Raw genomic sequence first — 27,929 nt, forward strand, 5'->3', positions numbered from 1 at the left:
AGGTCCTATGTTTAAGAGCACAGACATCTCTCCTTCACCAAGACAAATGCTGGATACTGTAGCACTGCTTATAGGGGTACACTCTCAGAAGCTCTTCCAACACCACTTATCCCGTCTTATTTGTTAAAAGTCAACTTGTCACTGCTGTCATGCCACAACGTCAAGTATCAGAAACCAGTGACATTCAAATCAAAACACAGTCCTAAGGGAAAGGCTCTGAAGTGCTACCCACTTAAAAATATACAGAGGGAAGCACATGCCCACATTTTACTGTTACAGATTATCAAGAGAACTTTTGCTTTTCCCCTTACCTGTTGTACATATAGACATGTACTCTGCTAGCCTGAAGCGCCGAGTCAAGGTGCTGTCGGAGTGCTTCTGTTGTTAGTACGTTAGCACCATCTTCCTGTGGAGTCTGGATCATGAGCTGGGGGTTAAACATGGCCTCTTCTCCAATCTTCTGCCGTGTGTAATTTAACTCCCGACTCACTCGTCCACCAACTGACGGATAAATATCAACAGCTTTGTATTAGCCTGTAACTGCTTGTTCTGCATTCACTTGATGAGCACTCTCCAGTCAGAAAAACTTGACCACGTGCATGGACTACACTGTCTCAAACTGATCACAGTATAACTCTAAAACCAGTAACAACTTTATTTTAGTAACACTGCAACAAAAACCATATTCCACATTAAAATACCATTGCCTCTACTGCACTAAAACATTGATAAGTAAACTGGAACCTCAAACAGTTTCTTCTACATTATAACCAATATCCCATATGTAAAAATTAAAAAAAAAGAAAGAAAAAAGAAAAACCTTCTCCTTGCAGACCAGACAAAATACTATGTTACAATTTCTTACACTTGTATAAACAGTCTGCTCCAATAGCACATTTCAAGATAAATGGCTTTAATTTACACTCTTCTCCTAAATAATTTGGCAAAGGCAGAAGGAGCGTATTTCTCTTCAGTTAAAAAAGGGGAGGAGGGAAAGAGTAAGTGAGCATGAGTACTTAAATAAAAAAAATACCAAGTTCACATAAAGAGACGCAGTTTTAAGCGTAGCAGAAAGCACTGTCTACCGCTAATTTACCCCAGTGGTCCAGTACCTGCATAACATGCTGCGAGGCAGGAGATCATTCATGCACAACATCTGTTTTTAAACCCACGTGAGCTGAACAGTGTGCTCCATATTAAAACATGGTGGGGAAAAAAAAAGGAAAAAGGAAAAAGGCAGAGGGAGGCTGCAAATTCGACAGGCTCTAGAGGGAGCCACGTTCGATTTGCCTTGCCAGAAAATATTACGTAAGAATGGAAAATTATCTTCCCTCTTACAAAAAAGCATTCAGCGAGAGTTCATATACTTCATATAACCTCCCCTGTAGCCTCTCTAGCAAATGCATGTGGGAGGCGGGGTCAATTAATTCAGCCCATTAGCTGAATCAATACCACATCCAGATGAGGAGGACAAGAATACCACCAACATGTTGTTTCCATCCCTTACAATTTATTACCTTTACTGCTCTGCTAAGTCCAACCTACAGACCTGGTCTAATTTGTTGCATTTTTTTCAGTCCTAGTCAGCTTGGCACTGGTGATCTGAATTACTGCCAAAGTTTAGCTCTGCAACAGTGTGAACAGACATTAGGCATGTACATCTATCTCTTCCTAGGCCATATAACAGAAGACTGATCGGTTAGCAGTTGGCAGTGTGGGAGATGACATTCCCAAGCCTGAACAAGGACATACTTTTTCAATCACTTGGGCCCTCAACCCACCCGTAAACCCCCTGGGGCTAAAAGGACCACCAGCAAGAAACTGGGCCCCTGCATGTATAAAGCTGTCAGAATGAGACCCTCAGAATGAGACCCTCAACAATCAAACCATACAGTCATTCAGGCACAAAGCGTTGCTTGATTTCTAGTTCAAGAATTCTTTGAAGAAATAAGCGTTTCCACAACACACTCCATTTTTTCAGCCTGTCACACGTGGCTTTACCTCCTTCACACCAAGTAACAGCGACCAGCTTACAGTAAGAAAAAAATAAAAATCAAAGTACAACTTCTTTACCTGGAGTCCCTTTATAACTTCTTGATATTGCTCTTACTATAGTGAAACAGCATACAATCATTGAGACTGCATATGCATGGTAACAAAAAGCTATTGTTACACTTCATCAGGAATTAAACCCTAAAAATACTTTCACTCATCAAGCTCACTTTCATGCTCACTGCCATCTTTCTCCACCAACCCGTAGTCTGTGATAGGCTAATAGATTTTGCTTCATCTTACAGGAATATGGGATGCGGGTAAGGGAGCAGAGTTATCTTAATCTGTATGTCTTGGAACTGGAGCTTTCCTTTGCAGTCCTTTACACTGCAAGTGCTTCCAGAGACAAAATAAAATGTCTGTCTCCCTCTTTTGTGTCTCAATGCCAGCCAAGACAATAAAGTCCCGATTTTATGAGGGCTGTGGAGTCTACCATAAACTTCTACTCCTGGTACTATATTCTCCTCCGTTCCACCCACACTTTCCTTTTGAATTTAACCAGGACTTGAACCAACAAATCATACTTCATGCAAGACAAAGGGCGGCATTCCTATCTCTGCTGAAAGTGACCAACTGTTTACTATCAACAGAAATGATTGCTTCCTAATCAAGGTCCTGTCAAACCACATTAACTTCACTGAACAAGGCAGATTTAGCTAATCAAAATTGCATCACACAAGTCAGTCATCAGAACAGAAACTGTTTTTTTTCCCCTTTTAACATTCAAAACAGGAATAGCAAAACCACCCAAGGTGGTGCACGTTCCAGAACCAGGCAACGGATCCATCCACATTCTTCTTAAGGCATTACACCATTCAATTATTTATTTGATGGGTCTGTTATATACATTTCTTCAGCCAAATAGAGTAAAGATTACTCGACAGGCAAATATAGATACTTTATACAATGTAACACTAAGGTACAAAGAAATTAGAAATGTAGATTGCAGTGGAAAATTCTGACTGCCAAAGTCAGATTATGTGAAAACATATGGACAGACCAGAAGCAAACGGATACATCAGTGTGCTTTCAACATATCAGAAGTAATAAAGAGCAAAAGGGAAGGCAAAAAAAAAAAAAAAAATTGAAAACTTTCTACCAGTTACGTTTTGATTATTTAAAGTTTGCAAAGATCACTGGAGGCTGCCATACCCAGAGATCTTAAGCCTCCACAATCAGCACAATCAGCTGAATATGCACTTTCTTAAAATCAAGCCCTCTTGTTGCCTTTTTTTCCCCCAGACTATCTACAGCTGGTACAAAAACCTAGGAGAGAAACCACTAAAAATGTCACTGAAATGTACCTGAAGCCTCTGACCTCACTGTGCGGAAGATACGCAATACTATGCTCAACGCTTGCTCACTCTGCAGAAAATCATTCTTTTTACACTTGTAAGGAAAAAAAATACATGCATTATAGTTATCATAGGATTTCCACACTATAAGATAAATGATGTAATGGAAAATAATGACCAATGAACAAAATGCTGGTGTTTTGTGGTCTTCCTTTATGGACTGTTTTCTTTTATTTGGTGACAACAACATTTTACACTCAAAATGCTACTGACTTAAATTGAATGTATGGCGTACAGTAGAAGTACTTCCCATTTTATTCCCTATCAAAGACAGAGAGAACTATTTTACTTTAATGTTCCGGTGACAAAATCCACACATCACGCTCTTTTGTCAATGTATTAAAAGCCACTTGATGGTATTTGAGTCCTTTATTACATGATTCCTTATAATTTAGTGCCTACACAGCTGAGTTGGTGGCACAAATTCCTACATGCCAAAATGCTGATCTAAATAACAGATCAGTATATTGTCTCATGTCCGGTGGTAACACAATGTCACAGTTTGTACACTGTCCTTCCAGCAGCGTCATCAGATTCAGGGTGTCTACCTACTAGAAATGAGATACTATGCCATCTGTACAATTTAGCTAACAAATTAAAAAAAAAAAAAAGGAAAAAAAATATCACAACAAAGCAGTAACACCAGTGTCCTGGCACCATTTCTGACTTCATGTATCAGTTTCTAATTCTCAAGAATGTGTTTGAAGGCCAGTGTTCAACATGAGACAGTTTTACTGCCAGCATCTTTGTTGCTGACTATTAGTTCTTGTTAAAAACCTGTTTTTTTCAGAGAAGAGGAAAGTATCTCCCCCTTTGCCCCCTCCCCGATGTCCACAGACTTCCCTCTTAGCTCTTTGCCAGAACACAGGAGACCTGCCTTGAGCAAGGCAGCATCCCTTACCATGAAACACGCTGTTACTCCTCCTGAACTTCCCCACCGACTTGAACGGAAGATGATCAAGGTATTAAATTCTTCGCCCTTCTGAAAGGCCTGAAGAGAGCTGTAATTGTCAGTATGGATGCTGGATTGCTAAGAACTACGTAAGGACCACCATGTCCCCCTCCGCCAAAATCAATGAACAGCTGTCAGGTGGTAACAAGTTTTAGTCATCCTTAACTTAAGGCAGACCTGAACGCATGACCTATAGGTGAAAGGCTCTAGATTCCATTCCAAGCACTGGGGTCACAGTCCCAGTGTTTCAGTCATCACACATTAAAATGCTTTGGTGCATCTTAAGTGGGAAGCACCCAGAAAAACAAAACCGCTTGCCTCTAGTGTACATTTGCACAACACTGATGCACCCTCCAATGACGTAAGAGTGAACCCATATTTGTTTTCATTGGCACAATTTATGACAGATTTCCTTCCACTGACTTACTAACAATTTCAAAGTTACTGGGTCATTCAGCTCCTGTGCTCATTTCCACTGCAAATGTCACTTTTACCTATACCTTTCTCACAATTAGCATTCAAGATTCATGTGGCATTACATTAACATGCTTATAAAGGACTCTGGAATCCACCACCAGCAACTGCAGTCCCTTCCACACTAAGCAGTTGCAGAAGTAAGTCTGACCTCTGCTACACTAGGAGACTGATCCTAAATCAGGCCATGAGTGATAGCCAAAAAATCACTGCTTGTCAATTTACTGTCCAGTTGCTCAAAAGGCATGAAATACTTCTTTTTCAGAGTATCTTACAATGTTCCATTTCAGGTTACCCAAATTGCATCATATAGCCTGAGGTTTTGTTATTTTTTTTGGACATGAACACTACCTCTATTAACCATTCAATAGTTACCTTGTGCAACAAGTAACTTAGTAGAGAGCAAACTCTCTCTAAAAAAGAACATTCCTGAGAGCGAAACACTTGGGATAAAAATGTTTGCCTACCAGTGTAGAGGAAAGACTTTGAGAAACCAAAGCCAAGATTTCCAGAAATACTTACTGGTTTGAAGCCTAAGTTCTTCTGTGACAAGCTTGAGGTGTGTGAACGGAGCAAAATTTTCTGGAGAACCTCCCTTCTGTAAACTATGGGCCTTAAGGTTTTTCCACTTGAGCGCTTGTGGGGGGGCAGACACACTTCTGCTTTGAGCAACACCATCTTTCTCATTTTTCCAGGACTGCAAACGTGTAGCATTAGAGCAATCCAGCCCTACCTTTTGACAGTGACAACTCAAAGCAATAAAATCATACCTCTAACAGTCATGGACACCTCACACAATGTTTTTATATCATCCCTCCAAAAGATGCTGACCCTTTTTTGATAAATCAGACGTGTAGATTAGTACCCCTTACAATGCTTACATTATGGCCTGAGCAACAGCCAATGCAGGCAACCTCTGCAATTTGCAATACCTGTTATCACCACAACAGGAACCAAAGAGAAACAGAAAATAAAAACCCTTCATGGCTCAGTAACCATATAAAAACGAAGACTGAGAATAATATCCCAACGTGTTCGCCTGAGACTCAACCATTACCAACCAACCCGAAAAGCAACAGTGTGCAGAGAAAGACAAGAACAGCCCAGACTTGGAAGGAGACCAGACAGCCCCCCACTACATAGTGGGCTCCACCCTGGGTGAGTGCCAGGGAAAGCTGCGGGCACCTTGCCTTCTCTTCCTTCAGCACCCCCTCCCTGCCGGGATGGGAAAAAGGAAGGGTCTTTCTTCATACCTCCCTCCCTGGCATGCTACATAGCCCATCTCCCCCAACTTCGACTGCTGTTAAGGGCTCCTTTCTACTCCAATTCCTCACGTAGCCTCTCCTGTGCTGTTCCCCTATGCATCTCTATTACAGAATCACAGAATCACAGAATCAGTACGGTTGGAAAAGACCTGTAAGATCATCGAGTCCAACCTGGGAAAAAAAAAAAAAAAAAAAAAAAAAAAAACCACAAAACCCACGCCACACAACAACAATAACAAGCCACAACCCACCCAACACCACACAGCACCATGTCCATCAAGCTACATCCCACAATGCCACATCCACACGCTCCTTGAATACCTCCAGGGAGGGTGACTCTACCACCTCCCTGGGCAGCCTATTCCAGTGTTTCACCACTCTCTCAGTGAAGAACTTTTTCCTAATGTCTAGCCTGAACCTCCCCTGTCGCAACTTGAGGCCATTTCCTCTAGTCCTGTCACTAGTCACTTGGGAGAAGAGACCAACACCCACCTCTCTGCAACCCCCTTTCAGGTAGTTGTAGAGAGCGATAAGGTCTCCCCTCAGCCTCCTCTTCTCCAGGCTAAACAACCCCAGCTCCCTCAGCCGCTCCTCATAAGACTTGTGTTCCAGACCCCTCACCAGCTTCGTCGCCCTTCTCTGGACACGCTCCAGCACCTCAATGTCCTTCTTGTAGTGAGGGGCCCAAAACTGAACACAGTATTCGAGGTGCGGCCTCACCAGAGCCGAGTACAGAGGCATGATCACCTCCCTGCTCCTGCTGGCCACACCATTTCTGATACAGGCCAGGATGCCGTTGGCCTTCTTGGCCACCTGGGCACACTGCTGGCTCATATTCAACCGGCTGTCGATCAACACCCCCAGGTCCTTTTCTGCGGGGGAACTTTCCAGCCACTCATCCCCAAGCCTGTAGCGTTGCCTGGGGTTGTTGTGGCCGAAGTGTAGAACCCGGCACTTGGCCTTATTGAACTTCATCCGGTTGGCCTCAGCCCATCCATCCAGCCTGTCCAGATCCCTCTGCAGAGCCTTCCTACCCTCAAGCAGATCAACACTCCCTCCCAACTTGGTGTCGTCTGCAAACTTGCTGAGGGAGCACTCTATCCCCTCATCCAGATCATCAATGAAGACATTAAACAAGACCGGTCCCAAAACCGAGCCCTGGGGGACTCCGCTTGTGACCGGCCGCCAGCTGGATTTCACCCCATTCACCACAACCCTCTGGGCTCGGCCATCCAGCCAGTTTTTTACCCAGCGAAGAGTGTACCTGTCTAAACCACGAGTCGCCAGCTTCTCTAGGAGAATACTGTGGGGAACAGTGTCAAAGGCTTTGCTGAAGTCCAGGTAGACAACATCAACAGCCTTCCCCTCATCCACTAGGCGGGTCACCTGGTCATAGAAGGAGATCAGGTTGGTCAAGCAGGACCTGCCTTTCATGAACCCGTGCTGGCTGGGCCTGATCCCTTGGTTATCCTGCACGTGTCCCGTGAGCGCCCTCAAGATGAGCCTCTCCATAACCTTCCCCGGCACCGAGGCCAGGCTCGGTGACACACATGCACAGGTGTTGCTCAAAAAATACAAAATGAAACTAGTTTCAGTCCACTATGATGGTATGCAGATAAGCCAGCCAGCCACAGCTTTGCCTCCCTGTCCTAACTGCGTACTGGGATTAGAAGTATTCACACCTGCCACATACCAGAAGGCAGTACCTAATGACACCAGTGACAATTTCCATTTTTACTGACAAAGGAGCACAGACCTCATGACAACAAAACATAGCAGCCAAGTACTGCTCACACAGGATTGAAACCTCCTATAAAGAAACTGATATGAAGAGTTGGAGTTCTCTGGCAGAATGAAGATTACCCTGCCTCTTACTGGGCACAGAAAAATAATGGCCTTTTGATTTAAAGCTTCCTGTTGCTCTCTAGGGAGTTCTCTCTTCACGTTCTCTCGGATGTCTGAGCTTGTCTGTGCTGCTCTTTGTCAGCAACAGAATGTAGTTTTTCTGCACACAGACAGTATTAGTCAGCACCCTGACAGAAGAGCAGGGAAGACAGCACTTTCCTCAGAATCATCATTCTCTAGGCCCGACTGGCAGAGTACAGGGGTAAAACGGTTTGCTGCGAGGAAACGCAAGACACTTTCACTGAAATTTAAGTTCAATCAGTACAAGAAATGGGACTAGTTGGCATGTCCACTCCTTTAATTTTAAATGCTGTCTATTTGTAGAGTTCCAACTGCTGCTGGTTTACATGGTTGAGCTCTGAATTTATTAACTACTGACTGTAATACATTATCATGCATTTGATGCATCTGATATTCAAACAATGCTAAGGACGGCTCTCATAAGCCCATCAGGATTATATTTTTAAAAAGTCTGGGCTACCTGCAATGATTTTTTACTGCTCATTTACTTAACTAGGTAAAATAAAGACTTCATAGGGAGTGACTGAAATTCAGCTACCAAAAAAAATAATCCGTTGAGAAATTATGAGCTTACAAGAGCTAGACCACAGTGGTAAGCAATCAGCGTCTTAAAGAGATTACATGGTTGTTCAATGGGCTGTGCAATAGCTCAGTGAAAAATTATCATCTTTATAATGTAATCAGACATGATCTATGCCAGCACTGGACTACAGGCAGCCAGAAATTCCATGCTGTGTCTAGGTTTTCTTGCACAGGATTTATTCTGCTGAATACACATTTCTGCATCTGTATAGCTCACATGGAGTAGTGATGGGTGTGCCTGCCCAGGTTAAGACAACCTGCGCCCTGCCATCTCGCTTCCCAAAGTCCAGGTGGACACTCTACACTTCTCCTTCTTCCCTATTATAACATCCAACAAAAGGACACTGTCTGTCTGCAATACCATCACATCCCAAAGTGAAGATTTAACCAATTCAATCTCTCCTTCGCACTGCTGACTTCTGGGAAAATCTAGGAGCAATGTGACCATCTGAACCATTTCTGTCCACTGAAAACTAGGTAACACCAGGTTCTTTGGGTTTGCTTTTTTTTTTTTTTTTAAAAAAAAAAAAAGCAAAGATAAAAGATTGTGGCCTACAAATGCAAAAAAGTTACAAAAAAACCCACAACAAAGCACTTCAAAAAGCTGCTTTTTATCTCCCAAGCCATCATATGATATGAGTTAAGTTACTTCTCACACATGCTGGCGATGACTCCAGCATTGCTGTTACAAATTTCATTAATGCTGACATGATTATGAATAGCAAAAATAAAAACACACATCAAAGACGGCTTTTCATTCTGTCACAGTTGGACAAAGTTTAGAGCTATGACAAGGACACAAAGATGTCTGCACGCTCAGGAAGACAGCCCAACAACAGCTGCCTCTGCTTGTAGTGGGAAACCTTCCCTGCAATCTTAGGAGCTAAAACCTTTTCTTCCCAAAAATCAAATAAAAGCTTATCTTACATGTATGCATCTGTACTGCCCATAAGCAGAAAAATATTATTACTGATTGGGTAAAATAGACATATTATTAAAAAAATTAGACCTTTTTTGATGCTTTTCTTGCTTGGTGCCCCTCTGGGTTGAGAAACTGGAAAAGTGCAGTAAAACAAACCAAATCAAAATGAACAAATTCAACAGTACAAACTGAAAAAAAAACCCAACACGCAAGCAGTTTTGAAATGTACAATAACACACAAAACTGATACACGCAATTCAAACTTTCCAATTAAACGTAAAACGCAGTAGCTGCTTACTGAGCTGCGACACATGACCTTGGTAACAGGATATGAGCTGTTCACCTCTGGGTCACTGGTTCTAATCCAGCCAGGAACAATAGTGACCACAAGTTGTTTACCATCTGACAGCTGTTTGCTAGCTGATGTGAAATGGGTTGGTGGTCTCAGTCCATTTCCTAGTGGGCAGGTGTCCATATTATAGAAAACCACCATCACAATTGGTATCCTTGTTGACCATCCCAACAAAGAGACTGAGGAATGAATGGGCATGGAGGGCAAACTATCCTTTCTTCCAAAGACATGATCCTTTCAGGTCAGAGCTGAGCCACAGCTTTTGGTGGAGAAGGCCAACTACGGAATTTTCTGGCTGAAGTAGCAAAGGAATACAGGACTCTCAACTCCGCTTTTTCTTAGAAATCAGGGAGATGGCCTACAGTGAGGACAGGCAGCTAATACAGATTACTGCAACTCTCCAACAGTTTATGGTCATGTAACAGTTTACATCCATGGAGAAGCAAAGCTGAATTTTTATTTTTTGTTAATTTAAAAAACCATCTGAATACGCTTTGTAACAGGCCAAAATCCTGAACTGTACGTGAAAGTGACTAAGTTTCCAGGAGTTCTGCTGAGGAGGGTAGGTAAGGGGCTTCGAGGTCTAAACCTAACGATTTAAAAACAGCTGAACATAATTGTTCTAAGTTACTTTAACTTGAATAAGAGCTTCTGCTGGGTAATATGTTAAAAACAATTTGCTGTGTTGTTCCACAGCAGTCAGCTCTCCTCTAGGCCCAACTTTTCATTTAACCTCTCAGTGCCCTTTCCTCAAATATGTAATTGTTTTCCTGTGTGGTTAAAAGCAGCATTTTTAAGTCTTTTCATCTGTACTCCTGGGATAGCACAAATTTCATCTGTACGTGGAGTAGCACAAAATTCGAATGCATTTTTTTTTAAAGGAGCCGCAAACAGCAAGGAAAAAAACTCTTCATCCAGAACCTTTTAGGGGATACCATTTCCCAAATAGTGCTTTTAGGAGACGACAAAACTAACATATAGAAAAATGAAAGGAATGAACATGTTATGAAACACGGTACAGTTTCTTTCAAGTATTCCGTACCAGCTGCTTGCTGTACCATCTGTTGTTGCCTAAGCAGCTTCCTTCTGAATGGCTTTGCACTGAAGCAGAACTGCTCTCACTGTTGGACACAATCAGGTCAGGTCAGCACTCCCCCCAGCACCGAACCTGCTGCCTGTCACGGCTCCCCCAGCTCGGTATTTCTTACTGGCCACCAGCTCCCAAGACAGCGCTGCATCTGTCAGGAGGCCCATTTTTCACAGTTTGCTTGCTATTCACACGGAGCAGTAAAGAGCGCATTTCATTTTGTGCAGGAGGCAAGCAGGGATTCCCGTCAGATACTCCGAGAGCGTGACGATATGGCCAAGTTTATTCCGAAGCAGAAAGGGCTGGGAAAGAAAGTTAAGCAAATAACCAAACACACCCGGCAACGCAACCTTTATTTCCTACTTTTGGCTAGTCTGGTGACGCAGGTAATTCCACTTTGCTACCAAGCCCACCAGGCTACAACAACGGTCCGTTCTCCCTTTGAACGTGCAACTAGCAGAAGCGCTAGGCAGGGTGGAGACGCGCCGCTGCCGCCGCCGCCGCCGCGGGCACACGGCCGGTGTTGGGAGACCGTGCCGGCACCGCCTCAAACCCGCCCGGCGACGCCGCCGCTGCTGGCGGCGCTCTCCACCCCCGCCCTCAGCCCTTGGCACCACGGGAACCCCTTCCTCCCCCCCGCCCCGCCCCGGCTCGGCTTCGGCGGAGGCGGCCTCGCCCCTCGGCGGCGAGCGCAGCGCCGCGGGCCGGTCCCTCCCGCCCCGGCCGCTGCGCGGGACCGCGCACAAGGGCAGCCCCCGGCCCCGAGGAACGGCACGGCGCCGCGCTGATGCATTTCCAACGCCGCGCCTTCCCGGCGCATCTGTGCAGGGCAACACACATCGCTGGGAGCCACTTTCATGATTTTGTTGCGAGCGGGATTAGCTGGATTAGGGGCCGATTCATAAGGACCCCCTGCGGCTGTGAGGAAGTTTCATCACAAGGTCAGTGTGGTGTGAACTATATTCTGTCAACACCACCACTCCTTACAGCCGACTACAAAAAATACAAAAGGGGGGAAAAAAATTGCAAGTGAAATATATGAATGAACAGTTTACGGCAACAAAGAGATTTACAGATTTCCCCATCAGCTGTTTAAAAAGATGTGTGCCCTTCGACGCTGTGCTCCTTTAAAAGGAGAAACCTGTATTAGTCATTTTTAATTTATAAAGAATTTAGTGGTTTAGGAGGTGGGAGGAACCTGGGGAATAAGCGTAGCAACCCACACACAAAACCACAGAGGAACTTCTGGCACTTAGTCTAAAACCAGTCATGCAGCTTGAAGATTGTTGCGCTGTTGAGATTTTATTACATGTAATGCTGTCACCTTCAAGACTATTTAATTCCTAGCCCCCTAAGTGCAGTAAGTAACAGAGACATTAAAAAAAAAAAGTGGGTTGGAATGCAGAAAGGAGAAGGTGAATTCAAGTTTTTTGTTTGTGTTTAGTCCTTAAAGCATAATTACCAGCCTCGATTTCCCCCCCCCATCACAACAACATCGCTCAAAGACAGCAACACTTCTGTAGCTGGCATGATGCACAGTAAAATCTATAGCGAAAGAGGGGGACTTTTGTTTTGCATGTGTGTGTGTAGTTTTCTGGGGTTTTCATTTTTTTTTTTTTTTTAAGAGCAGTCCCTCTTGCACAGAACCAGGCTGTTCAATCAAAGCCTTATCTGTTATATTTCTGTCCGTCTTTCTCTTCTGTTTAGCGCATTCACCAACAAGAGAAAAGGGGGTAAAGCAATGGAGGCTTTGACCTGCAGCTGTAACACAATACTTTCGCACAGCCCTGTCGACCCCTGACATAAATTTTACACCGCAGCTGGCATTTACACACTTAACATTACCATATGTATAGCCTACTCTGTGCTAATTATGCTAATCACCTGTCTAACTCTCTGCTGCGAAAAATGGTTGTATTTAGCAGTCCACTGCCTACCAATACAGCTTACTGTGTGGCTGAAATGTACATTCAGACGGCTCTGAATGGCAAGATTTTTCCACGTTGCTGGCTTCATTCAGACCGCAGAAAAATTTATTCAAGTCAACTGGTTTCGGTCCGCAACAAAAAAGTTACGAGAAAAAAGTGAGTGTGTTCCTGCCCTAACATTCTAAGTCTGCTTGCAAGCAAAATGATAAATCAATTGGTGTGGGAAACAAAAAGGGAGAAAGATTTCTTTTGCAAGCCATGTGAAACTGTAGCCTATTAAAAAAAAAAAGGGAGAAAAAAAAGGAAAAAAGAATAAAAAAAGGTCATCCTATTTCCCCAAATCTCTAGAAAGAGCAGTTAATAGATGTTTACACCTGATCACAATTCTCTCAAGTTGCTAACTTTTATCTACATTTGGAAGTCATACTAAGCACGTTTTAGTTTCTTGATCTTAATAATTTGCAACAGAATATCATATTTTCTGTTTTCTACCACTTAAACAGCATCAGCTTCTAAACAGCAAGGGTTTCTTTCCTGAGTATGGGGAACCCCCCTCAAGAAGTCAGTACAGTAAGACTGGTGTAAATGGAACCAGAATCAGGCCCACGTCAAGAGGCAAATAAGGTAAAAGAACAGGAAATACTCCCCAGGAAAACTGCTGCAAGAACCTGTCTTCTCTAAGTACCTGTATACTTTTTTTTCACTGTTACAGAAAAGGTAACTTAGGAAGAAAAATTTGAAGTTGTAATGGATAGCGGGTTTTTTTAATGTTATCATAGTGTCAGCAGGAAAGGAGAGGTTTAAATGAGTTCCTAAAGCTTATTTTTCTTCTGAGTGTCTCACCGAGGAGCTAACACTGAGGTCTGCTTTGGGATTACATTCCTGGAGCTATTTAAATACAGTTTATCACATACAAATAAGTTCCTATAACCCCTTTCCCCTCTGCACACACCCAAGGAAGCCATGGCAATTCACAGATTTGTCAGATAACCCAAACGTAAATCTGATTACTGCATCACCCTTGGCAATTTCCTTTCAGGTCAGATCTATGGAATCTCCTTTCAACTGGTTTTAAATGTTATGAAATGACATGTTCTTACACAAAATGGAAAAATGTGCAACTAAACCTCCTATACCCACTACCGTGTCTGAAGAAGATAAGCACACTGGAAGGTAAGTCACTGTTAATATACAGCAAAGGGTATTTAATTAAAACCAAGAAGAGCTCAGCAATATTTATACTCACAAGGTGCAGCAACACACCCAGTCTTTCCATAACACAGCATGAGGTTGAGAAGAACCCTATGCCTCGGCCTTCCCTACTTCCCATCCTTTGTCCGCTCTGCTTCCATGTGCACGAGACTGCTGTTCACAATAAGGTAAAGTAACAGGTTTTGCCTGTCAGCAATGGCCTTTACTTTAATATTTTACTTATTACATGCCTGTTTGACTAAATTAAGCAGCCTCAGCCAAGACACATCTTGCTTTCTAGCATCTCAGTTTCAGTTACTATTATCTGCTAGTCCAAAGCACTAATTTTTCTGCGTTCTTTCAGCTCCAAAATACTGGTTGTGCAGCCAGAAACACAAGTAACACTACAACTACTGTGCTTATTTCAGAGCATGTGGATTTTTCCCTTTTCTTCTATTTTTTTTTTTTTTTTAAACTAGGAGATGGACCACCCTGCTCTCATGGCACAGAACACTATTTACATTGCAATACTTGACTGTGTAATACATCTGGCATTTTTGGGCAGGATTCCTGAGCTAGGAGCCAGAAGCCCTTAAGCAATGATTTAAGGGGGGAAAAAAATCATACAACTTGACTTAACAGTGCTCATTTCTAGTTTGTTGTGCTTAGCTTTTGGTTACTGACTGAAAAGCAGAAATGCATCAGACTGGTAAACAAGAGAAGGCTGTTTCTTTTAATTTATCTTACTGTTAGTAGATGAAGACCGTATTACAGTTTAAGGGCTCGGTTCCAGCTTCAGGTATATGGCTGTACAACACTGCACATGTGCCTTGAAAATATCAGCTTTTTCTTGCACATGAGCGAAATACAGATGTTTCAAATATACAATGATTACTTGTATATTTGAAGCTGGAATTAAGTTCAGTACAATTCTCTAAAGGAGCAGCACCTTTGCAGAAAGAGTCAGGTTATGGTTCTGCTCATTCCTTACCTCTTATATATTTTGCTCAAGGACTGAAATAACTAAGTTTTCCAAAACCAAGCAGAAGTTAAAGCCAAGACATTCATTCTAAAAACTAAAATTAAAATTCTCCATACATCAAAACGTCTGTATGGTCAGCAGTTTCCACAAAGGGCTTTTTACCTCACTAAATTACCATTTCTGCCAAATTCAGGATGTTTATAGCAACTGAGGTGATACTGAATGAAAATAACAGTGAAAAAACAATAGTGAGTAAACTGTATTTACAGCTATTAAACTAAGTTTATGCAGCAAAAAAGGAGTTAAGAAAAATTAGATTTTATTTTTAAATTCTGAATTAAAAATTACTCCTTGTAACTCCACTCCATCTATTTCTAGTGCAATGTACAACGAAAAATTATTCCGAGTCAATTAACAGCAAGGATGAACACAGCTTACTGTATCCGGTATTCACTGGTCATATTTAGCACACTGTAAGTGGATAATAAAATAGCACAGATCATGCAAAACAGGAGCAAAACATTTTCCTGTTCTCCTTGATTCATGGGCACAGAAATAAAGTGACTGTTATAAGATAGCATGCATTTTCAGTGCAGAAATCATACTTCGAAGTGCTGAGTTTTCTTGTCATAAGGCGCCATCTCGGGAATCTGTTACCCCCGGTAAAGCATCAATAGTAGAAAACCATAGAGTTTCTGTAAGTAATAATTAAAGTTGTGTCTCCTTCTGAACTCTGACAGGGGACTACACTTCTTATTGTAGAACTGTCACTTAGCCCTTAAGGAGTTTTACTGATTTCTTCAGGTCTTCCCAGGTAGAGTAACTCACGAACACAAATGGGGGAAGACCTCCTGCGTAATACAAGGCAGGAGAGATTAGAGAAATGAAAAGAATCAAAGGCGTACTGAAGATAAATGAAGATGATTGAGAAAATATATCTAACTGTACAGTAGACACAAAGAAGAATGAACTTCTTGGTAAAATTCTGCATTCTAGCTCCTGCTGAACTCCAAAAAGAGCAGCTAGAACCATGTATATCCACGCCATGACTTGCAGAGAGAAAAAGCACTGTGCAAAGGCTGGAAGACTGAACTTTATTCTATATTCAGAAGAAAATGCCTGACAAGGAACAGCCCCACAAGGTCTATGACCAAAGCACTGTTTTAACCAATCAGAATATTCTTAAAAAGCTAGCTGTGGGGCAGAAAACTTTACAAGCACCATTTTACCTGAGTGCTCACAGGTTGAAGCACGTAATTCACTGTTAAAAGGATTGTGCATTGTAAGTCCGTGAGTGTCAAAATGAGAACATGTTCCATTAGACACCAAAAGGAAAGCAGTTGCAGACACGTTAAAACTAGCATCCTAGTGGACACAGCTCCAACAGGTCATAAGGAGGTCAGCTTTGAAGGAGAAATCCAAATGAAATATAAACATGGCATTGTGGAAACCAGACAAATCTCCCATAGCTTTGTCCAGCTAGTACTAATCTAGGCATCAGCTGTGGTGCATAATCTAAACCAAGGGATCAGTCGGTTCATACATCTGGAAGCTGTCATATTTTGGAGCCTCCTAACAGTTATGTGTAACTGAAACATCCACTTGCATGCAACAGCCTTTAAATTTGTTGAGCAGTCAGGAACTGTTACGTGCATACGCTCTGTAGTATTACTACTTTCTGGGGAACCACCACAAATACTATTTAGTAACAGGGCTTGGACCATGTCCTCCCACAGGAAAAATAAATCATGAAAACGGATGGAGTCAGGGTGAGGAGCTAGAGTTTTCCTTAATGCATCTTCTGTTGAAAGCAAGTTTGAGTATCCATGGCTTTTAGCGTTCACTTGTCTGAACCCAGTGTCTGCTGAGGAATAATGAGAAAGCAAGGCCTGTACTCTACAAAAAAAAGACAGTCCACTTAGCAGGTAACAGGACCGAGCTGGTAGTAGATCTCCAACCACTCACCACCACCTCCACATAGCACCACAACTCCGGCAACAGCCAGCCCTACAGCTGAGCTAGCTCTTCTGCTTATCTACATTCCCCGTTACTGCTCAGCAGCAGCGGCATGGGGACCAACAATAAAGCAATGTTGATTTCAACTGTTCTATTTCACTCCAGGATTTCTGTATCAAAATCTCCAAGCTCTCCAGAACTACAGAAATGCCTTCACACCCTGTTCATAAGCAGCAAAATCCCCAGAGTGCAAGATAACACTCAAAGCTCAGAAGAGAAGAGAGAGATGGTGCAGCCAAGGCACTGCCCTGTTTAAATACACATTTCAACTAAGGAGGAAATGGACCCTGCCAAACAAGGATCTGTAGGGCACATTCCGGCACAGACATTGCCGACAGTGTCTTAAGTTTGGAAATAATAATGAAGATTAATTTTCTGCAGCCTTGAGTAAATTAAATGCTTCTAAAGTCTGAAATGCAGAAGGAACTGTGCAACCATGCACCTCCAGCTTAGAGGGGTGCCTGTCCTAGAGGAGGAGATCCTCCCCTTGCCCTTCCCAGAAGAGGTAGAGCAGGGGCACGCTGTTAGTCTGCTGTGGCTTTGTACATGGGTAAAGGCCTAGCTATGCTAAAGTCATTCCAAGTTCTGCCACCACATTCAGTGAGTTCAGGATTTCACCCTTTACCTTCTCAATGACCAAAGAATGGTCACACGCAATACCTTCATTAAAACTTTTACAGATGACAGAGGACTTTTAAACACTGAAGCTGGGGGGTTTTTTTGATGTATGAGCTTTTCAGCTATGAGCACCAACTCCGAGCAGTGATGTGCATATCTGGCAAGATGGAACTTAACAGAGACCCCCAGTGATTTTGAATTTAATAGCAAGCCCTTGAAAGATGACAATCAAACATTCATGTTACTAAAAGCTTTAAACATCTTTTCTTAACAACCTTCTATGTACAGAAACAGATGGAGTTCAACTTCACAGGAATGTAATACCCACTGTCCTGATGTTTTTATCCACAAACATCATGTAAAGCTTAAATATTAGAATTTGATGTTACTTTTCCATGGACTGAAATACTCTTCCATTTTGACCAGTAAACGTTAAAAAGAGCATGTTGCCCAGATGACCATCCTTCAGCCATCATGAGAAAGCACCACTGCTACTTTCCCATTTGAGAAACCACATAATAAATAACCGTACTTAATTCAAACAAAAGAGTGGACTTGGAAATTTTCACCTTTCAATGAACTTTCAATAGACACTGAAGAACACAACACAGTGCAAGACCATATTCAGAGATAAGTAAGCTCTTGCATCACCTGATCCATATGAAACTAATGGATTTGGTGATGTGATCAGAGACAACGCCCCAGACTGTCACACAGCCTACCAACACCCCACCTCATATTCACCAGCAGATTAACTTTTGCTCTTCTGCCATCTACTCTGTGTCAATGTGGTGATGCAGGTGCAAGCACATCTAAAACAGTACTACTACGCTGCTGTGCACAAATCTGTATGTTTGTGGGAAAACTGAATTACACCTGACTGGGTCAATTCCTGCTAACTGCACTCAAACCAAACATGTTACTCCAGCCCACTCACATAAATTTGTCTCCTTGAAACAACAAATTCACAAAGATCTGTTCCTTTACTATTCGTTTTTGTTTCTCTAAAGAATACTAGCATAAAGTTAACTGATGTCTTAGGCAGAACTTAAGAATAACTTTCCTCTCCACCTGCACTCGATCTTGCTGGGTTAAGCAAACTGACAATCTATGGAGATCATACTGGTTCCGGCATTGCTCACACGCTTTCCTCATTTTCACCTCATTCTTATGTTGCACGGGTAGATTAATGTATTTAAAGATGGGTCGGCCATAAGTACTACAGTAGAGTAACCTGATTTTTTTCCCCTTTAGAGTGAAATGAAACAATGCCACACACAGCTCAATTCTTCACTTACAGTTTCTGCCATACACACTCAGTCCTAATTCACGTACAGTTAGAACACACTCACTTTTTTCCCCAGTACCAAAGCTGAACTATAAGGCCACTGAGGCATTTTGTCTTCCCTGCAGGCTGTCCTATTCCCACCTGTATCACTCACCCTCTTCCTCCAAACTGGCTTAAGGAAGGGGCTCTACATGTTAGAGCTTGGTCAGCTTTGTGAAGAGGGCTACTTAAAGGGGGAAAGGTTGGACTAAGCTACGACTAGCACAAAAAGTACAGAAAGCAAGAAAGGAAGGAAAGAACACCATTATCTTCAACCTCTTAAAGAAGAAAAAGTAATGAAGAAAGTGAGGGGGAAAAAAATGCCAAGACAATGGTGACATGGAATGAAGTATCAAGGAACAAGACTAGACCATCTCTCCCTTTATGAGGTACTCCAATTAACACCATTCAAGGCATTGCAGTAGCCAAATTTCAAGCTCCACGTAATGGAGCCTGTGACTCCTGTAATTCTGGAGCCACAAAACTACCTTCTTTCAGAAGCAGAGGCTGCGAATTTACACGTGACTGCTGTTCACACACAGGGTCTTAGAGTGGTAGCAAAAAAACATCACCAGTTATGGCCATGATTTCTTTTCCATCCAGAGTACTTTCTAGTTATGAATGGATGTTTCTAAAAGCACATCTGTGTCCAACAAAATTCAGTCACAGAGGAAATCAATGCAAAGCCCTTTTTGTTCTCTCAAGGGTGTATGATGTATAAAGATGCTGAACAGTCTCCACAACTCCAGTATGCATGGACACCCACATACAGCAGTTCAACTAAAGCTGAATGGCTGTGGATAACAGAACTGCCATTAAAATACCAGTCCAGAATTTGTTTGCCCAAGAAACTAAAACAAGCATCCTCCAGTAGCAAGGTATGCACATGGGGATGACAGACCTGCTGATGGGCTGAGGAGAAACAGGTATGTGTCCCAGTTAAAGATGCCAGAAAGCCAGACTACAAGACAGGAGCACAGATTGAGACCATACTGTGGGATACACAGTAATAACTGAAGTGCTCTGAACCGCAGCCAGAGAAGGATCGTGTTTTAAAAAAACTATAAAAAAAAAATTTAAAAAAAGCTGCTCTACAACACTTAGTGCCAAGAAACAATCTGAGAGGAAAGCCACTTTGGTATCAGGAGGCTCACAGAAGGCCAAGAGTGCTGGCACAAATTCTAAAGGAGGAAGACTACTACAGGAAAACTGAGAGAATGATGTTTTGGGTATCTGTTTTTCTTTTTCTCTCTTTGAAAGTTTGCGTTCCAGGTGGGTTTCTAAACTTCTTACATAAATATTTCAGCCATAATAACTTCAGGCCCAGACTACTAATCATTTATCTTGGAATGTGCATGGTCTTAAAACTCATTCAAACTTCACTTCACTATTTTTAATTAATTGTGTTATGGTTTTAAAGCAACCATTTACTTCCAGCAAACTTCAGTGCTGTATTATGTTCCATGCTCCATGGTATTCAGAAATACACCATATAAAACCAGTCTCTTTATTTAAATACTGCCAATTTATCCAGCAGTAATAACTGTAAAAAGGTTCAGTAGCAAATCAAAACTGTTACTTGAAATATATTTCAAGTAATCTACCATATTTGACCAATATCGCCCAGTTCATTCAAACTTTGGTAAACAAAAGGTAAAAGCAAAACTTAAGACAGCTATTTTAACAAACAGGGCACAATTCAGCCACCGCTTCTACTGAAAGAAACCTTGATCTAAAGGATCCTTTAGTATAATAACCTCCATAGAGTGTACTTTAAAGCTGTTAGGACCCGGTGCATACAAGCGCAGAAAAACAAGTTTGGTCACTGCTTTCCACTTCTGCACAGGGAAAACAGCGTTTTTCATACCATCTCTTTCTATACCTATTCCATCTCAAATTCTCACTCTGTGCTTCTGTCTGTAGTTTAGCAACAGAAATATGCAATTGCTGTTTGTTAGGTTTATTTGTATAACACCCTAGTTCATGAGCGGAACATTTACAGAGTCTTTACCAAGAAATCACATTTTAGCAAGCTCTTTTGTGTAGACAGTCACATAGTGCTAGAACGGGAAGACTAGATGTTAATTTAAATTAAATCCAGAATATTTTGTTTAATCTTAACCAGATAGCCTTTTTTTGCAATCTAGAAATGCAAGAGTTTCTAAACGCAGAGTTTTAATACATTTTTTACATTCTTTATTTCTGACATGAAAACTAAACTCAATAGATGTGAAATTACATAGGTCAACTCTGTACAACCAGCTGCACTATGAATTCATCTTGGCCATAAAAACCTCAGAGATCAATTTCAACTAGATTTTATACCACAGAATTTCCACAAACACACCCCACTCATGAAGCAATAATGACATGAGAAGAGGTCAGTGCAGCAACTGAACTAATTGGCTATTTTACAAATCGTATTTTTTTCCTTGAGAATTGCATTTTTACTGTTGGGTCAGTAACAGAGACACCGTCAGGAAGCAGCTTCTTGGTATTACATGGTTACAAAAAGCACGTGGCATTAATTGGATGGGATCACCCTTCCAAATAAGTGAACCCCAGTAATAATCAGGATAATAAACCTCAGGGAAGCATGCTGGATGGAACTGCAATCACGTACTGTTTACCAAACACTTATAGTAAAGCAGAGACAAAACCACGTATGAGCAAAAATTGACAAAAGAAACTTTGCCACAACCTCCCATGAACTTAGAGGGAAAAAAAAGAGTGGAGAAAAAAGAAGGATGTTCACCACCGTTTGCATTAGTATTTAAGGTACACAGGACCTAGTGACCAGTGCAGACTCCGAATGCACACCTCTGCCTACGGATGGGATCCTGCAGTGCCTGCTCTGTTTCTCAGGGCTGGTGGCAGCAGATCTCATCATACTTTGGGCTCCGGGACTACATGGACCAAAAAACCCTCAGTTGGTAACATGTTACTTTCCAAAACATAAAAACTAATACTCAGTAAATGACCCGTGAACCTCATCCTGACCGCAATATGGCTGTCATCTGCCAAGATAGCATCTAGTCCTATATGCTCTAATTCATCCACATGGCGGGACAGACCACCTTCCTAACAGCCGCTAACTTTGTTTGCACTCAGCACTAGCTTTTCCACAAACGCACATACAAAGAGCTATTTAGTAATGATTATTTATGCAGCCCTCCATATTAACTTTTATAAGCCAAATTCTGCTGCAAGCAACTTTGACATAAACCCAGAGTAACTACTGCAGTCAAGGAACTCCGTTTTCACGTCAACCCACCTAACGGGGGAATGTGATGCTAAATAAATAATATTTTTCCCCATAAAAGAAGAGAAAAAAAAAAACACCAAAAAACCCCAAACCAAAAACCCCGGCAGCCTGGAGCCGTGCCTCTCAGACCCGCGTAACCCGCCCGGGCTGGCTGCCCCTCTCCCTGAGGGACACACGGGGCCTGCGAGGGGGGGCGCTGGCCACACCGCCCCGCTCACCCCACACCCCGCCGTGTTTTTGCCCGGGCCGGGGGGTGTCTGTTTCGAAAGGCAGCCCGCGATACCCCGGCCCCGCAGTACCGCTCCTCTCTTTCACCGAGCCTGCCTGCCTGCCTTCCTACGCCGGCGCCTTCGGGCTGGGCCTGGAGGACGGCGCGCCCCGCCCCGGGCACTGCCCGCGGCCACCCCGCTGCCGGCGGCCGCGGCCGGCCGGGCCCCGCTTCACCTCGGCCGCCTTTTTTTTTTTCTGTCCTCTCCCTCCTCTTTTTTATCGCTTTCCTTCTGTTGTTTGGGGGGGGGGGGGGGGGGGTCGGGGTGCTTTTTTTTGTCTTTTTTTTACCTTGAGACAAACGCTCCCCCCCACGGTTGAAAGCCGTCCAAAAAACAGGACCACACACAGGCACCCGCCCCGCCGCGCCGCGCTCCTCGCCGCCCGCCCCCTCCCCCCGCCGCGGGCGCACGCATTCCCAAAATGGCGGAGGGGCGCCTCCCGGCAGCGCGGCCGCCTGCCACCGCCGACGAGGACGCGGAGACGCGTCGCCCGCCGCCCTGCCGCACCGGGAGACGGGCCGGTGCGAGAGCGTGGGGTGGCTGGGGGCGGCCTGGCCCGGCGCCCCCCGCGGAGCGCACGGCCCGCCGCTGCGGTCCCCCGCGGGCTGGGAAGTGGTACGCGCCGCCCGGGGCCGCGCGCCCCGGACCCGAGGCCTGCCGCCCGCCTCGACAAGCGGCCCGCGCTGCGCCGGCTTCCGCGCCGGCAGCCCCGGCCCCCGCCGGCGGCAGGGCCTCCCCGGCACGCGGAGCAGCCCCTGTGCACAAACGTACACACGCACGCACTCCAGCCTCCGCCGCTCAAGCCGCCTTCACCCGGCCGGCCAGGCGGGGAGGGACGGGTCGAGGCGGGGAGGGGCGGCAGCAGAAAGAGGGGGACCCCCGACTTACCTTCCACCCACAGCTCCTCCACGTTGGTTTCGAGATTAGCTGCTCTTAATCCCACAGCGAAAGCCCCAAATATCAGGAGGCCGACAACCAAAAACTTCCCGCAGTTTTTCTGAATGTAACAGCCCAGTTTAAATAACAGTCTCTGAAACTTCGCCCGCAGCCACAGCGGCGCTTTCCGTCCCGTCGCCTTCCCCTGCAAGGCAAGAAGAGGTCAGTAGTTGAGGGGCTGCGGCAGGCCGCCAGACGCGCACCCTCCTCGCCCAGGGGTGCGCGGGGAGAGCCCCCCCAGACCTCCCAGGAGCAAGACGGCTGGTGCCCCTCGGGGCGCGCTGCCACGCAGCAGCATCCCTGGGAGCAAGGACGGGGACCGCCGGGAGCTCAAGCAGGCATCCTTCCAGCAGGGCCCTTGCCCCGCGGCCCTGCCGGGCAGCCGCCCCGCAGCCCACGCTTAGGCCGAGATGTACCTGCTGGCAGCCATCCTCGCCCCCGACCAACACGCGGGTTTGGGGCGATGCCACCACGTCGGACCCCTGCGCCCTTGCTGCCCGCCACGCTCTTCGCACGCCCAAGCCACCGCCAGCAGCTCAGGCCGCGAAGCATGTGCGCTGGCAAGACCTGTGGCTGCAGGGCAGAAGTAACCACTGCCGATGAACCAACAGCCACAAGAAAGAAAAAAGTCCCTTTTCCTGGTCTCCTTAGCCCTCTGAAGGGCTGGGGCGGGAGGGGCGGGGGGGGAAGCACGGGGGGACGGGACACACAACCGGCGGTGGCAAGGGCGAGCCAGTGGGTAGCAGTTTGCTGCCGTTTCCCCCATTCCCAGCTCCTAGCAGGGGTCTGGTGCTGAGGCAGGACCCACGTGGTGAGCAGCGCTGAAAGATCAGAAGTAATTCATTTCCATAGAGTTTGGAGACGCTGTGTGATCTGAATTAGGAAGTAGAGCAGCCATCTGTAAGTTACGACAATATTTGTGAACGGAAGAGGGCAGCCACATGGATTTTTCTCTTTTTTTTTTTTTTTCCCCCTCCTCTCCTCCTCTCCCCCGTCCCACAAAGCCTAGAAAGCCGCTCCCTGAAGCGAAACCATCCCTGCAGCAAGGCACCGTCTCGACGTTGTTTACTTTGAACATTTTTTTTGGCCGGCGGAGATTGGCGGCCGGGGCCGTCCCTCCGCCCGGCCCGGCCCGGGCTTGCGGGGAGCCCCGGTAGCTCCGGCCCTTCCCCGCCAACAATACGGCCGCCGCGCCGCGGGGACCGGCGCGACCTGCGCGGCAGAGTTACGGTGGCATCTGTTCACGGCCCTCGCTTCCCCTCCGACCGCCGGGGGAAGAAAACCGCCGCAAGCTTTCTCTGCTGGGGGACCCCCCTCTCCGAGGGCAGTCGTCGCTCGGCGGAGACCTTCACAAAAGCACAACTTCTGCCAAGAAAGCGGCCGGCCGCTTTCTCCCCCGTCCCGGCCGGGAGCCGGTGTTGCCGAGGTGGCTGGGCGCTACGAGGGGACGGAGAGGCGGAAAGGAAGCGGGGAGGGAGCGGGGCAGCGGGCGAGCGGGCCGGGGCTCGCCGGGGGGAGGCCGGGAGCGAGCCCGGGCTGTCTCGGGAAGCCTAACCAGAGGGGTGCTCCGCAGCGCAGGCACGCACCGGGGCGGGCACGGGCGAGGAGTGAGGGAAGGAGGGCACTCTCTCCCGCACTGAAGAGTCACAGACGTCCCTCTCTTTTTCCCAGCATTTTATTGGTGGCTGTTTCATTTCCATCTCCTCCTTCCACCCCCTCGAGAAAACACACCACCTCCCTCCTCCCCCGCCGAAAAAACAGCGCTAGTACTAGCGCGTATCTCTGGAAAAAAGAGTGAGAGATTGAATGCACCTTTGAGATCTGCTCCAAGGCGAACGCCGCATCGCAGTAGCTTGGCCGCTGCAGATACTCCCGGTCGGGCGCCGCGGCGCGCCGATTCCCTCCGGTCCTTCGCCGCCTCCCGCCGCCGTTCCTGGCCGCCCGGCCGGGGTGGCCGCCGCCGCCCGCACTGCTGCTGGTCTCCGGCTCCGACGCGTTACCGGCCGAGGCCATGTTGCCGCCGCCGCCGGCGGCGGGACGGGGGAGCTGCCGCTGGCGCTGCCGCCGCGGCGGGGCCCGGGGGCCCGGGGGCGCGGCGGGGCCGCGGGGGGCTGGCGGCGCTGCGGGCCGCGGGCTGCTGCTGCTGCGGGGGCTGCCGCCGCTGCTGCCGCCGCCGCCGCCGCTGCTGCTGCTGGGGCTGCTGCGGCGCGGCCGCCTCACGCGGGGCGCGGGGCGGCGGCTGCCGCCGCGGCCGCTCCGGCCGAGTCGCTCCCCGCGCCTCCCATTGCCACATCGCGCGCGGACCCCGAGCTGCAGGCGGCCGCTCCCCGCGCCCGGCGAGGGCGGGCGGGCCGGCGCGACCCCCGGGCCCCCCCGGCTGCCGCCGCCGCCGCCGCGCTTTCCTCCGCTCCCGCTGAAATCGCCTGCTCCGGCCGCCGCTGCCTCCGGGAAGCCGCTGTCCGCAGCGGCGCTCAGCGACGGCGGCGCGGCGGCGGCGCGGCGGGCCGCGGCTGCTGCGCTGCCTCGCCGCGCTGCACCATCCTGCCTCAGCGCCGGGGTGCTTCCCGCGGGCCGCGGGGCCGGCGGGGCTCCGCGGTCGGCCCCGCCGCGGCGGCGGGCGGCCGGCTGCCTGACGCTCTCCCCCGGCGTGTGCGCGGCAGCACCGAGCTGCAGCCCCTCGGCTCAAGAGATGAGATGAAGAAGAAAAAAAGGACTCTCTCCATTTGGATAAAGAGGAGGAGGGGTGGGAGGGGGGGGGGGGGGGGGAAGTATGAGAGGAGAGAGAGCGAGAGAGGGAGAGGGAAGAAAAAAAAAAGCTGAAAGCCCGCCCCCGGGGCTGTCAGATGGCTTGGGTTTCTGCGAGGCGATTGGCTCGGGGAGGGCAGAAATTACTCAGCAAACATGACTATTATTAGCTGCTTAGCAACAGCTCACCAAAGTAGAGAGACCACCCAGGCCGGCAACCCTTGTGTGTGCATCTCCAGCTTCAGGGGGAGCCTTAAAGAGATCCAGCCTTCTTTGCATGCAATACTTCCATTAAGGAATGCCTCCCCCCCCAACCCCCCTTCTTCGTTTTCTTTGCAAGAAAGTTTTCTCCTCTTTTTTTTTTTTTTTTCCGTCCGGGATGCTTGCAGACAAATACACGCGCGGAACTTTCTCGCGATCGACGCACAGAAATACATTTTTCCCTTTTAAAAAAGAGAGAGAGAGAAACGGGGGGAAAGCAGCATTAAACGATTTCTAAAGTCCTTAAAAGAAAATCCTTTTAGAGGCACCTTGGCCTCAAGCTGCAACAAATACTGGGAGGTCCAAGCTGAATTCCCAGGCTTGCAGAAATAATGACAGGGTGGTGGATACTGCGGTAGAAAGTGCCAGATTTTTCTCCCTCTCTTTCTCTTTTAACTAAAGAGGAGACTTAGTTCCTTGCAAGAAAACCACTCCGTCCAGTTAGAAAAACACAATGAAAACTTAACACTTGAGGGATTTAAAGCCGGGCGGTAGCTAGCCTGTTTCAACTTAGGGCTCATTCTTTAACTGAAACCTGAGGAAAGCCAATTTTAATATGTTTTTAGTGTAAAAGTCCATGAAACGCTGCCTGCCTGGCCGCGCTAAACACTTCTTGAACTATACGCGATTGTTTACTTTTTTGGCACCGCTTCTCCCCGTCTCTGTTCATTGAGAATCAGCCATTAATCGCTGCCGACGGAGCCGCGCGCATTCCCCCCAGCCCCGGGGGCTGCGCGCCCCGGCCCCCAGCGCGGCTCCCCGCGGAGGCTCCGCGCCCCGGCGGACCTCCCGGCGCACTGGCGCGGAGGGCAGGGGGAAACCCGCCCCCGCCGCTCCGCGCCCGACCCGGGGGGGCGCTTGCAGGGGGGCGCCCCCCTGGCAAGGGCGGCAGCTGCGCGCCCGCGGAGCAGCGCGGCTGTAAGGCGCGCTCGCTGCGCGTTCTTTGGGGGAAAAAAAAAGAACTACAGAGAAAAAGAGGGGAGTGTGGGGACCCGAGGTGCGAGGGGGAGCCCGGGCAGCCCCTGCCCGGTGCGGTGTCCCGCCCGCCAAGCCCGCGAGCACCGCGCACCCCTTCCTTCAGCCCCGCCACGCGTGTGCCCGGCGCAGCGGTCGTGAGCAAAGGCGCCGAGACCCTGGGCGCTGCCGGCGCCCTCCTCCCCTCGGCGGGGCTGGCGTGCGGCGGCGGCGGCGGGGCCGCCCCGGCCGGGCTGCCAGGCGCACAGCCCCGGCGCCGGCAGCGGCGGCGGGCAGCGCCCCGGGGGCCGGGGCCGCCGGCGGGCGCCCCTGCGGAGGCTCTCGTCGTGAAACTACCTAGAGGCACCCACGGGCAGGGGCTTTCCAGAGGCACAGCCGCCGGTGGGGGGTCCCTTCTCCTTTCCTCTGCGACCCACCTCCGGTTTGCTCACACTGGGAAAACTGCCTCC

The 27,929-nt window shown here is 47.1% G+C and overlaps 1 protein-coding gene across 2 annotated transcripts in view; it reads right to left on the reverse strand.

Moving 5' to 3' along the window:
• PTCH1 (patched 1) overlaps window positions 1–25,512 on the reverse strand; it is a 64,967-nt gene extending 39,455 nt beyond the window's left edge. For both annotated transcript variants that reach the window (XM_059833616.1, XM_059833615.1), the window contains exons 1-3: window positions 25,312–25,512; window positions 23,452–23,644; window positions 312–501 (exon numbers count right to left, since the gene is read on the reverse strand). In XM_059833616.1, the coding sequence (XP_059689599.1) occupies window positions 312–501; window positions 23,452–23,644; window positions 25,312–25,512 (584 nt within the window). The remainder of the gene's footprint in view (window positions 1–311; window positions 502–23,451; window positions 23,645–25,311) is intronic.
• Window positions 25,513–27,929: the final 2,417 nt, after the last annotated feature.

This window comes from Gavia stellata, chromosome Z (genome assembly GCF_030936135.1).
Source record: "Gavia stellata isolate bGavSte3 chromosome Z, bGavSte3.hap2, whole genome shotgun sequence".
Classification (NCBI taxonomy): domain Eukaryota; kingdom Metazoa; phylum Chordata; class Aves; order Gaviiformes; family Gaviidae; genus Gavia; species Gavia stellata.